The sequence below is a fragment of the Panthera uncia genome, chromosome X (assembly GCF_023721935.1).
Source record: "Panthera uncia isolate 11264 chromosome X, Puncia_PCG_1.0, whole genome shotgun sequence".
Taxonomy (NCBI): Eukaryota; Metazoa; Chordata; class Mammalia; order Carnivora; family Felidae; genus Panthera; species Panthera uncia.
Window position 1 is genome coordinate 44,037,768 of NC_064817.1, and position 12,888 is coordinate 44,050,655.

At 39.8% G+C, this 12,888-nt stretch overlaps 1 protein-coding gene across 11 annotated transcripts in view; it reads right to left on the bottom strand.

The window, feature by feature from the left end:
* HUWE1 (HECT, UBA and WWE domain containing E3 ubiquitin protein ligase 1) overlaps positions 1–12,888 on the bottom strand; it is a 166,555-nt gene that overhangs the window by 45,761 nt on the left and 107,906 nt on the right. For all 11 annotated transcript variants that reach the window (XM_049644605.1, XM_049644607.1, XM_049644611.1 and 8 more), the window contains 9 exons: positions 10,020–10,211; positions 7,666–7,882; positions 7,138–7,260; positions 5,968–6,205; positions 5,351–5,581; positions 3,950–4,072; positions 3,356–3,451; positions 2,498–2,767; positions 173–325 (listed from right to left, as the gene is read on the bottom strand). In XM_049644605.1, the coding sequence (XP_049500562.1) occupies positions 173–325; positions 2,498–2,767; positions 3,356–3,451; positions 3,950–4,072; positions 5,351–5,581; positions 5,968–6,205; positions 7,138–7,260; positions 7,666–7,882; positions 10,020–10,211 (1,643 nt within the window). The remainder of the gene's footprint in view (positions 1–172; positions 326–2,497; positions 2,768–3,355; positions 3,452–3,949; positions 4,073–5,350; positions 5,582–5,967; positions 6,206–7,137; positions 7,261–7,665; positions 7,883–10,019; positions 10,212–12,888) is intronic.

A 12,888-nucleotide genomic window follows, 5' to 3' on the forward strand; every position in this document is an offset into this window, starting at 1 on the left:
CAGAACACTGCATACTGTACTTAATTATATGTCTTATAGCCTATCGGACACTGTGGGCTCATGAAATGAAGAGATCATGTCTTATAATTCTACCTTCTTGAAGGTCTCAAATGGTAGGTGTTTTATAGTTCTTTAATGATGAATTACAGGAACCAAAAGATCTAAATCTTACCTCAAAAAGCAGTGTTAAAAGCAAGATTCTAGTAGCTAAATTGGAGGCTTGGGGCAGGGTGGCCATCTGACTGATCCACTCTGACACAGTTTTTGTGTCACTCGTTGTCAGGGGAAGAGCAGCTTTGATCAACACATCAGCAGCTTCCCACACCTAGAAAAGCAGAGAAGTGGCCAAGTCAGGTAACTGTAGATAGAGTATAAGGTTTGTCAAAACATCCTTAACCTTGTAAAACACTCCCTCCACTCCCAACACATTTGCTGAACAAGGATGAGTGAATAATAAAACGTTAACTAAAGGGATTTAGTGTATCAAATGATGCATGCTACGAAAGGAATGCCTCTAAAAAGAGGAGTTTCTTAGGCTAGATTACAAGAAGCCTCAATTTTAACTTAAAGGAAATGAATATTTAAAAATTTTCTGGGTGCCTGGGTGGCTCACTAAGTTAAGTGTCCAACTTTGGCTCAAGTCATGATCTCACGGTCCCCGAGTCAGAGCCCTGCGTCAGGCTCTGTGTGAATATCTCAGAGCCTGGAGCCTGTTTCAGATTCTTTGTCTCCCTCTCTCTCTCTGCCCCTTCCCCACTTGCACTCTGTCTCTCTCAAAAATAAACATTAAAAAAAATTAAAAAAAAAAAAAGGGGCACCTGGGTGGCTCAGTCGGTTAAGCGGCCGACTTCGGCTCAGGTCATGATCTCGCGGCCCATGAGTTCGAGCCCCGCGTCAGGCTCTGTGCTGACAGCTCAGAGCCTGGAGCCTGTTTCAGATTCTGTGTCTCCCTCTCTCTGACCCTTCCCCGTTCATGCTCTGTCTCTCTGTCTCAAAAATAAATAAACGTTAAAAAAAGAAAATAAAAAAAAAAACATTAAAAAAAAAATCTAGGGGTGCCTGGGTGACTCAGTTGGTTAAGCATCTGACTTCAGCTCAGGTCATGATCTCATGGTTCACTGAGTTCGAGTCCCGTGTTGGGCTTTGCATTGACAGTGTGGAGCCTGGAGCCTGGAGCCTGCTTTGGATTCTGTGTCTCCCTCCCTCTCTGTCCTTCCCCACTCAGGCATAGTCTCTCTCTCAAAAATAAATAAACAAAAAAAATTAAAAACATTTTTAATTTCTAGTGCATGTAAGTCAACCCCAAAGGTTCTCCAACTTACATTTCCATCAACAATCTTTTACTATAATTGCCCCAGAATTACCATTAAAAACAAAAATAAACCAGAATGTTAGAAATGTGGGTCTTTAGTCTGCATGTTCAATTTCTTATAAATTTGACATAATTGCTGTTTTCTAGGTTTTCTTAAAATCATTTCTATAAGCTCTTAATATAAAAGATAACTAAACCTAGATCCTATCTTGGGAAAAAAGGTTTACCCAGTTTTCCTTTTACTTTTGTGCTATCTCCATACACTAAAGTTATTATGTTTACATATATCACTTAAAAAAATTTTTTTTAAGGTTTATTCATTTTTCAGAGACAGAGAGAGACAGAACATGAGGCGGGGAGGGACAGAGAGAGAGAGGGAGACACAGAATCTGAAGCAGGCTACAGGCTCTGAGCTGTCAGCACAGAGCCCGACACGGGGCTTGAACCCACACACCATGAGATCATGACCTGAGCTGAAGTCAGATGCCCAACTGACTGAGCCACCCAGGCGTCCCACATACATCACTTTTTGGTTTCTTCCTCTGCTCTTTTGACTTAAAAAAAATATACAAAAGAAGATCCCAATGATTTAAAAACATGAACAGTAAAAAAAAAAAAAAAAAGGTAAATAGGACTAAAATATTAACTATCTCTTTGTGTGGGGATTCAGGGTTATTTCTTATCCTTTTCATGTAACTAGTACACATTAATTTCATAATAAAGAAAAACACTTTAAAAGAAGACAAATATCAGGTCACAACTATTAATTAGGATGGGGACTTGTCAAAGTGGTTGCATAGGAGAGGGAAAAATAAAACATTTATTCACGGTTAGTCCAAGGGGACTAACTTGGCTCAAGAGTGAGACACATTTGGGACATTTTAGATGAATTTCAGAGGAGATGCCTAGAAAAAGAAAGCTTTGTTTTTTCCTTTAAAAGGTATTTTTTTTGGTTAAGTAGTTTATTCACTTTTTGCAGGGAACACTCAAGAAAGAGCAAGATTACCAGATCTAAACAATTCAAAGAGAATATATCCATATCAGGCAAAATGCAAAAAAAACCCAAAAACCCTCCAAGCCCCAAGCCAACAGTTTTATTTAAAAAAATAATAATAAATCAGATTTTGATGGATGGCAGAAAAACCACTTCACACACTCCTTTCTTCTGGCTCCTGGAGAGCTCACCTGATTGACTACTTGCTTCAGAATCATGTCTCGATAGTCAGCTCCATTACGTTTGATTGCGGTCATGATCAGATCACACACCCGGTATACTGTGTCCGGCAGCTCATCAAGAAGGTGAAAGCAGCCTGGCAACATGGTATCTGTGAAAGTGTGGAGCTCATCTTGTTCCAATGGATCAGCATCCTGGAACTTCTCTAGACATTTAGCTTCTTCCTCCTCCTGCTTTTCCCGAGCTTTCCGTTCCTCCTCCTCCTTCCGACAAGCAACTTCCTGGAGGCGGGGAAGGAAGCATGATAACATATGGGAGAGGCGAAGACAGAGAATACTCTAAAAATGTACTGGCCTTACCATACTGAATACCCACTACCTTTCTCCTCAAGCAGGGGATATGTTCTTAGGGGTGGCAATTGTTCATGAGGGCAGCCACAAAGGCTAAGGCAAGACAGGAAAAGCAGAGAAAGACACTTCTAACTTCCAAAGCATTGCAAATTTATTTGCAGCATCCTGTATCACACCCTCCCAAGAAAATCACCTGGAGAAATGGTCCTGCATTCTCTGCCAGTCTAAGTAAACTGAAGCAATTGTTATTTATGAACAGACAAGCCAAGACTGGCCTAATTACCAGGTATATTTTGGGTCTCTTATTTGACAGTAAAGGTTAACATTTCATCTGCCTCACTTAGCTTCAGGTCAGTACAATGTAGATCAGTGATGGCAAGGTTGGGATGAATGAATACTCTTGTGTCTTTTCTTTAGACATTAATTCCACCAATTACATTGCAGTAGTAGTAGAATGTTCATAAAAACAGTCAAGATTAATGTTGTCAGACCCTTTTGGATGTCCTATGTCCTAGTTACCTCAGGTGATTCCGCTCTTTGATCCATTGGGATATCCTGTCCCAGAGACATGGCAATTGCTCTCATCATCTGGTCCTCTTCCGACATACTCAGATCCTACAGAGAACCAACAGAAAATCCAGCAACAAAACACATAACAACTCACAAGAAATCAGACATCCTGTGCTCAAGCTTTAGAGAAAAAGAGAAGGTACCCTGAATGCTGCTCTCTAAATTCAAATCCTAGGCTTACCTGGTTGCTACAAAAACAAAGAGGGGAAATCACAATGAAATTAAGCATAAGAAGGGGACTTCAATGTGACTATCTAGTATGCATTTCAGAAAAGCATTTCTTCTATTGCTTCCTGACTGTGGATACTTTAAGAGTTCTTCTGCAAAAAAAGTCCAGTAATTTGCATGGCTGGGAGATAGGAAGCTTCTGCTTATTACATTCTAAACAGTGTTATCACAAAACAAAAATACTGGCATGCAGAAGTCTGAAAATGAAAAGTAGTTTATAGAAGGGAAGACCAATGATGGAAACACAACAGAAGAAAAAACACAGCAGCAGCCAAACCAATGCCCTAGAAAATTACAACTGCTAAGCCAACTTACTCGAACAACTCCGCCCATGATTGGGGGAGGGTGGGTTAGAAGGTACTCTGTGGCCTGCTCCATGGTGCTGGTGTTCAAGAGGGCCTCCATGGCATGTTCCCTTGTGAAGCCCATGTCCATGAGCTACAAAAAGAATGCAGGATCTCAGAACCACAATAAAAGAGAAATTCAAATACATTTTTAAAAGGTAGAAACCCTTCCAAGATGAAAACAAGGTTTTCTAACTTCATATGAACTGAGAACAGTAATAAGCTAAGGCAGTTAAGTAAATAAACAATCCTTTCCATTTGGTGTTTCCACAGCATTCAAACATCAGAGCTACACATTGGGGCAGGGAGTCAAGGTGATTCTCAATTCTATCCTCTAAGAAAACGGGGCTAGATGTTTATCATCATGAACAGAATCACTCTAATTCACAGATTGAGATTCATACACAGAAGCAAAAATGGATCCCCACTCTTCTGGAAAACAAACTGGCAACAGAACAAGAGCCTGAGAAATTGACCCAGACATTTTATTACTAGGAAATAATCATGAGATGTACAGAAAGATATGTACAAAAAGAAACTATACACCACTGATTTACAACATCAAATAAGAGAATTAACATCCAGTAATAAAAGAATGACAGGAAGCTAAAAAAATCACCCATTTTCTTAATGACAGCAGTACAATTCTACATACTGTATGATGTTAATTAGACATAAAATCAAGTGATGAAAAACCATCTTTTCTGTTGACATTATGAATGCCTTTAAAAATAGTTATATTTCCAAATTTTCTTAAAGTGAGCATTTAATAGTTATATATATATTTAAAAGACATATTTGTACTTAAAAAGGACTCTAGACATAAAGAGAGCACACATACACACAGAAATTTCCAGAGGAATATGCTAAATTCTCTGTGATACTGAATTGTCAGGATTGTAGAGCCTCCTCAGTCTGCTTCTAGCCTCCAATTTTCAAAATGTGGTTTATATATTTACTTAAAGACAACAAACAAAAGTTTTGTAGATAAGGTTTCAGAGAGCTCTGTTGGAGAATAAATTTGGGTCACGATACCCCTTACCCTTTCCCTCTACAGATTAATGAGAAAGTAGCTGAGAACAGTTTGTGTCCAAAGAACATGGCAGCCACAGCCTATTGAGAATACTGTAAAAAAGTTTTAATACTTAACAACATGCTTGGGAGGACACAAATCTTTTACCTGTTAGGAGCATGAAAATTACACTCCAGCTTTCTCAGGAGAAAAAAGAAATGCTAAGAGGGAACAAATTTAAACGTATCTCCTAGCTAAGAGGACCAGGCACTCAGTGGCATGTAAACTTAGAAAACCGACAAGCAGTATACTCTATCAGGTGCAAAGCCTAGGCCCTGGAGTGGGAAGCTAGGACCCTACCTGTTGCAGTTGCTGCTGGTTGACTTGAGGTTCCCGGCGAGAGCCACCTTCTTCTTGCCCTGTGTCCTCTTCTCCTCGAGACCCCTCCTTCTCTTTGCTTAGTCTCTCTCGAATCACAGGTTCTCCTCGGAGAATGTGGCATAGGATGGCCAGCATGGACTCAGCCATTCGCCCACCATATACCTTCAGGGGTTTCCGGTTCCAAAGGTTCTTGATGCAAGTAAAGGCTGCCTAGAAGTCATTTGAAAAGCTGCGTGATCATTCTATCTCAATTCAAAGCTACTGGAGGAGTAAGTCAAAGACTTACAGGAAAGTCTTTCCACAAAAGGTCAGTGCCAACAACAAAATCCTTGGTCAGTACTGAGGGGGCATGAAGAAGCACACAGAAGGAGCATTGAACCCAATCTAAAGAACCAATCTCAAGTTTACAGTTCAAATATTTACACCACAGCATATTCTCCAATGGTCTCTATCCCCCTCTTCTGTAAGGCAGCCCTTATCTGGGAGTAGGATCCAATGGTTCTCCAACAATCGAGTTATTTCATTAAGGACCAAAAAGGAGGGCTACCTAATCAGCATGAGAAATTTGTCTTGGTTTCAGAATGCTCAATACTCACTTTCTGAGTTACAACAAGGAAGCGGAGGGCACTGAATTGTGGAAAGTTCTGGACGCCTCCAGGCAATTTGGCAGGCAGTGAATGTGGAGATTCAAGCACCGTGGTGGGATTCACCATCTTCTCCACTAGCATTAGCCAGGCATCTAGGAATTCTCCTGTGCCATCAGGTAAATCTGAATGTTCTAATCCCTCAGCAACAGGAACTTTGCCTCCCATGGACAGAGCCCAATTGAAAGTTCTAAATTCAAAAAAGAAAAAGTATATACAGAGAATATTAGTATTGTAGATGGGGGGGGGCATTCAGAAGGTTCCCAGTATCTACACTGGCACTACACGTCCTCTTAGAGCTACAGCTGCTAATCTATCCAATATTTATTAGCTTTATCTTTTTGGGGAGGAGGGTTTACTCCAGATTTATTGAGGTATTACTGACATATAACATATGTAAGTTTAAGGTATACAGTGTGATGATTTGATACACATACTGACTGCAAAATGATTACCACTTTTAGCTTTAGTTTTCAAAGCCAAACTGAACAAACAAAAAAACAAAAGTGGTTACCAGAAGGGAAGGGAGTAGGGGAATGGGTAAAATAGGTGAAGGGGATTAAGAAGTACAAATTTAGTTATAAAACACAAGCACTTCACAGAAATGAAAACTGCGGCATAGGGAATGAAGCTAATAACATTATAATAACTTTTTATGGTGACAGATGGTAACTACACTTATGGGGATGAAAACTGCATAATGCACAAAACCGTCAAATCATAATGTTGTACACCTGAAACAAACAGAAAACTATATGTCAACTATACTTCGATAAAAAAGTGAAATTCAGCTTAGAATCTTCAGACTAAGAGAAGGACAAAAATTATCAGTCAGAGAAACAATAGAAAAAGACAAGTCTATTAGAAAAATATGTACCAAGCACTAAAAACCAAATGAGAAAAAGCAGAGACCCTTATGAACACCTTTAAGACAGGGTGAATCCCAACCTCCAAGAAGACAGACAAATATGTCTAGTTCCCAGAATGTAAAAGGGTGTAACTAATGGCTGTCTCTATGTATCTCACTGTCACAGGACAGGTGATGTAGAAAGTTGTGTGCCAAGGCACACAGAAAGACCAAACTCCAAAAAATGCTTCTCTGTGAAACAACTAGATTCTTACTCAAAAAGAGCATTGTGGCCTCCAGAGCAGAGAAATTTCTGCAGCATGAGGTGGTAAGGATATTTCCTCTCATCAAACAGCATTGGAGATGTAAAACCAACGGAACAGATGAAGAATGTCAGCCTGAAAGAGGGGAAAAAATTTTTAGACTTCTCTGAAGCAGTCACAGAAGCAGTAGGAAAATTCATGTAGAGGCCTAGAGTAAAATTTAACATTGTACTGAAGTGACTGAGAGACTGACTGGAATTCAGGTGGGTGGCTAGTCTGGTTAAAATTTCTAAAGCAAAAAAGGTGATGATTTTTACACCTAGGAAAAAATACAAGGTTACTGAAATATAGTTTGATTATAAATACTTGAAAAATCTCTATATTCTAAACTAAGAAAAACCAAGACAGTACATTAAACTGCATGTAGGCAATGCATCTATAGTTAACAGGGGACCTTTCAAGTCCTCTAGTTCAGTGGTTCACTCTCCATTTAAGTAGAAAAGCAATGAATTTGATTCTGTATCTCAAGCAGAATCTCACCTGAAGCGGGGAGTAGGTGTATATGGTGGAGGTTGCCAAGATAAGCCCTTTGTGAGGAGCTTAGTGAGGGCTGAAGCTGTGGATCGAGCAGCAGGTGTCGGTGCTGTGGTGGTACTGGCAGCATGATGGCTCCTTCTCTGGCGGACAGGAGACCCCACGCAAAGTTTAACAAGGAGTCCAAATAGTTCAGCAAGTGCTCGGCCTAATCTGGAGGAAGCTGGAACCCAAAAGTCAAAATAAGGCATGAGAGTACTCTCAGAATGGTTTCATTATAACTAACATTACTGACGAATATATTTTTATGATTGACCACTTCCTCCCACACAAACACCTGGATTTGTTTCTACATCTGACAATCCAAAAGGAAGTTCCAGAGAATAAATGCCTCTTTTGAAGGCAACAGAGAAGTATGTTGGCACTCATTACATATATGAAAGACAAGATAAACACATTGTTAAAGTAGGTATTAATGGAAATTGCCTTTGTAGAAAAAGCAACACAGCAATATGAACCAGTTAAGTAAATGAATACATCTACTGGGTTATGGAATCACTTAAAATGCCTACAGAACTTTAAACATAGCAAAACCGTTAACAATTTGGACCAGGAAAGAACATCAGATATACTATATATTGTCTGATCACAACATTAAATGTATGATCCCCAAAGGAAAAAAGACTGCTATGAAAAGCTTAACAATTTTATAAATGCCTTTCTTAAGGTGTTAGGTAGATTGTAAGTATTTCAAATTTTCATCCTTGTAGGATGCTTTTTGGTATACGTTGTTGAACCAAAGAGTAGAATCCAAACTCATGTTTGAAAATAGAAAAAGGGAAAGGAAACATGGCCAAACATATTCTATTTGGGTGTTTCTTTGCTCTTCTTAAACCATTTCTCTGTATTTTTGTTCTTCAATATTACTCAAAATCATAAATGAAAATACTGCTATAGAATTTCTAAAACAAACATTTCATCATGATCCAGAGTTAAGAAAGGTTAGATCTGAGTCAAAGTAAAATCTCTTGTGTACAACAATGCACCGTGAAAAATAGGCTCTACTAGAGCTGGCAGTACATATCATACCCAAAACTTAGTAAGCTGAGTTAAACAGCCTAAGAAAAAAGGAATATGCCTTTCTTCTTCTTAATCCATCCGAATTAGGATTTCCTAATATTAGGCGGTACAGATACTTGCACTGCTTGGCTGGATGCTAGGTATGCCCAGACTCTGAAAAACCAATGCATCCAAACCTAAGACTGCACTTTGTTTCACCTTCAGGTGAACAAACAGCAAAGTGGCTCAAAGGTTGTTAGCAAGGATAAGAAAAGAAGATAAAAGGCCAGTAGCCACAGATAAATAGACATTAAAAGCATGGGCCGGGCCCACAAATAAACCCCAGATTTTTCTAAGGTCAGAGTTGTCCAAAAGGTCTAGCAAAGAAAGTAGAGGTAAACCATGAGCACCTTCTTGGTCAATTTACCTTCAATATGGGGTTGGTGATGGTAGATTTTCAAATTAAAATGAGTAGAAGTAAACAAATTAGAACAGAATGTAAAATTCAAGGGAGTTAAAAATAATAAACAGAATAACCAAAGTCCATTTTCTGCTTGTTTTGGGGCACAGCTCCAGATTCCCAGGAGTTATGTCTTCACTTTCCTCTACATTAAGGTGTCGGAAAGAGGTAAATATTGAGGAACATACAAAATAGGTTCCTTAAACACTGACATTAAGGGCAAAAGAAGACAAAGATTCGTGCACATCTTTAATGCAGTCTTGCATCATGTTAATGTGGTCTCCACAGAGCTGCCAAATTTACATTATTAAAACATGAATCAACCATGTCACTTGCCAGCTATGTTTAAGGGACAGAGAAAGGAAAAGGAGACTGGGTGGAGTAGCCACACAAGTAACAGGAAAACAGGACAGTTTCATACCACGGAAGCCAAGAAAATTGTATTTAGAGGTGGTGGGCCAACTATCATCCTGCAAAAAAGTGAGAAAGGAGCTGAAGAGTATCCAATGGACTTAGCAATAGGTTACTAATGAGACATTTCAGTGGAATGGTAGGAGTAGAAGCCATTTGCAGTAGTTGAAGAATGAGTAGGTAGGAAGGAATTAAAGACAAGGAGGGGTAGACATAGCTTTCAAGAACGAGTCTCTTATGCCTGTATCCCTAACACTTAGTACAAAGCCTATCACATAGCAGACATTGTATTAAGTACACCTGAAAGTAAGTCACCAAAGTTGAAAAGTTCCTTAAAGGAAACAACGCAGCCATATCAACTGAATTTGTCTGAGAATTGGTTAAAGCTCTGAAACCCAGAAAAGGGAGTAGAAAGAAAAAAATCACTCACCTGACAATAAAGGCTTGATTTGCTTGATTCTGGCAGCCATAGCAGGTGTGATTTTAGATTTGCCCTTAGAATCTGAAGCAGTAGGTTCATCTGTCTCCATGGGAGCCAATGCATCACCATCAAGCCCAATGCCTTCTAATAAGCCCTGGGTAGAAGCATCCATACTTGGAGCTGTTCCATCCTGTTCCCCATCTGTAGACACAGAGGGAAGCAGTAAGACCATGTTGAGTTGTCACTTACCTGGTTCCTTGTTCTGAAGTCACAAGAAATAGCTACCCATGGAGCTTGTTACACTTTAAGTTTCCATAACTTCCTAAATCTGAAATAGAAAAAGAAAAACAAAACTGTACTAACATGCCCCTCTCCTTGAAGCCCTTCTAAGTAGCTAATACTGACATTTTCCAGTGAGAGCATATGAACTGTCTTAAAACAGGACTACCTTCTAAGACTAGGTACTGCATGACACAGGGGCACCATTCACACAGACTACAATATGAGTGGTGCACCCTCCCCGCCCCAACCAATGCTGTCAAGGTGAATACCCTGTTAGAATTTCATGGCTTGCTAATAAACTCAAATTAAATATCATAAATTACCACTGGAGAAATACATTTTCTAGCATATAAGATTTTTGCATATGAATGTGAGATGTATCTTTTTCTTTTTTGGTGGGGATATGTGTGCTCTTAGATCTAATAATCAGCTCTAGACAAACGTTAATAAAACACATCACCAAGTTTTTTTTGTAATGTTCTAAGAAAACCTGTGGAAATGGGAGTCATCTTTGTTAAATGTGTAAAAGAAATTGTTAGAAAAAAAATATATCCAGATTGTTAGGTGAAGCAATTCTTTGACAGAGTCTAATTTTGTTCATATATCCTTCCTAGTAAATTATTTTATAGTTTCTTTGAGTCAAAATTTGGTGTATTTGGCTAAATTCGAGGTACTAATTTTTGGTTTGGTCCTCTTTCTCCGAATTTATTAATACTTTATTATTTTTTTATTTTAGAGAGTCAGCGAGTAGGGGAGAGGGGTAGAAAGAGAGTGAGATTATCCTAAGCATTTTCAACATGGAGCCCAAAGCGGGGCTCAATCTAACTGTGAGATCATGACCTGAGCCAAAATCAAGAGTTGGATGCTTCACCTACTGAGCCACCCAGGCGTCCCTCTCCAAATTTAAATGGGCCAAAGGTTTGTGTTTGTTTTATTAGTGCTCTCCCCTCCCCCATAATAACTAGCTATCGTGTAACTCCTTATTTGGTTAAGTTATGCCTTTATTCCTTAAGCATTTTCCCTATGTTTAAACTCAGTACGATGTGTAAGCATATCTTATGGGTTTTTATATATGGAATTGTCTTCACTGTTTTCTTAATAGTCTATCAAATTAATTTCTTCCCTGTTGCAGAATATAGGGAAAAAAGTTTCCAGGGGCACCTGAGTGGCTCAGTCGGTTAAGCGTCCGACTTCAGCTCAGGTCATAATCTCGCAGTCCGTGAGTTCCAGTTCCACAAACTCACACTCTGTCTCTATCTCAAAAGTAAGTAAACATTAAAAAAATTAAAAAAACTTTCCAGAAAGTTGCCTTTACTTTTTTTAATTAAAAAATTTTAAGGTTTCTTGATCTTTGAGAGACAGAGTACAAGTGGGGGAGGGGCAGAGAGAGGGAGAGACAGAATCTGAAGCAGGATCCAGGCTCTGAGCTATCAGTACGGAGCCCAACATGGGGCTGGAACCCACAAACAGAGAGATCACGACCCAAGCTGAAACTGGATGCTTAACCAACTGAGCCATCCAGGTGACCCAAAAGTTGCTTTTATTAATTTTAGGTTTGTTGCATTAGAGTCTGAAAATTGTGTATTAATTTATGCTTATTGCAATTTGGAACTTTCATCGTGATATAACATAAAAGCTATTCTCTAAAATACCATTGTACAGGGGTGCTTGGTTGGCTGGCTTGGTTGGAAGAGCATGCAACTCGATCTCAGGGTTGTGAGTTCAAGCCCCACACTGGATGTAGAGATTACTTAAATAAAAATACCACTGTACAAAGGAGCCTAAAAGATGGCAGAGTAGGACGGCCCTGAAATCATCTACTCCCACGTTTACAACTAGATATCATCCATATCCAAGTCAATAAACTGAAGAGCAATTCGAAGACCAGCAGAACAAACTCCACAACTAAATATAGAGAAGCAGCTGCATCTGAAAGGTTAGGAAGGTCAGAAAGGCCGAGGGAGGCTGCCCACAGAAGGGAGGGAGTAGGGTGCAGAGACGGTAGGGAAACAGGCACTCGCACCAGGAAACTCACAAGAGGAGATTCATTCCCATAACGTTTGGCTTTAAAAACCAGAGGGGCTGTGGGCACCTAATGTGGCTCAGTCAGCTGAGTGTTCAACTCTTGATTTCAGCTCAGGTCATGATCCCAGGCTCATAGAATTGAGCCCTGCATCGGGCTCCTCGCTGGGCAAGAGCCTGGTTAAGACTCTCTTTCCCTCTTCCCCTCTCCCAGCTAGCACATGCTCTCTCTCGCTCGCGCGCGCGCGCTCTCTCTCTCTCTCAAAAACAACAACAAAACAAAAAACCAACACGAGAGGGGCTGAATTCTATGAGTCTGTAAAACCATTGGACTTGGGGTTGAGCTTTAAAAGTCAGTTGACTCATACTGGGCCAGCTATCACTTGGTTGCTGCCCTTAAAGAGACAGCAGCCTACACAGAGAAGCAACATAAAAACGTCAGTTTACACAATACTGGGGCAAAAGGGAGACAGATCTCTTCAAGCTGATTTTAGAGCTTGTTGGGGGATTTCTCTGAAAAGGAGGGAGCTGGCAGTTGCCATTTTTCTCCCCTTGCCCTGCAGCATTAACACAG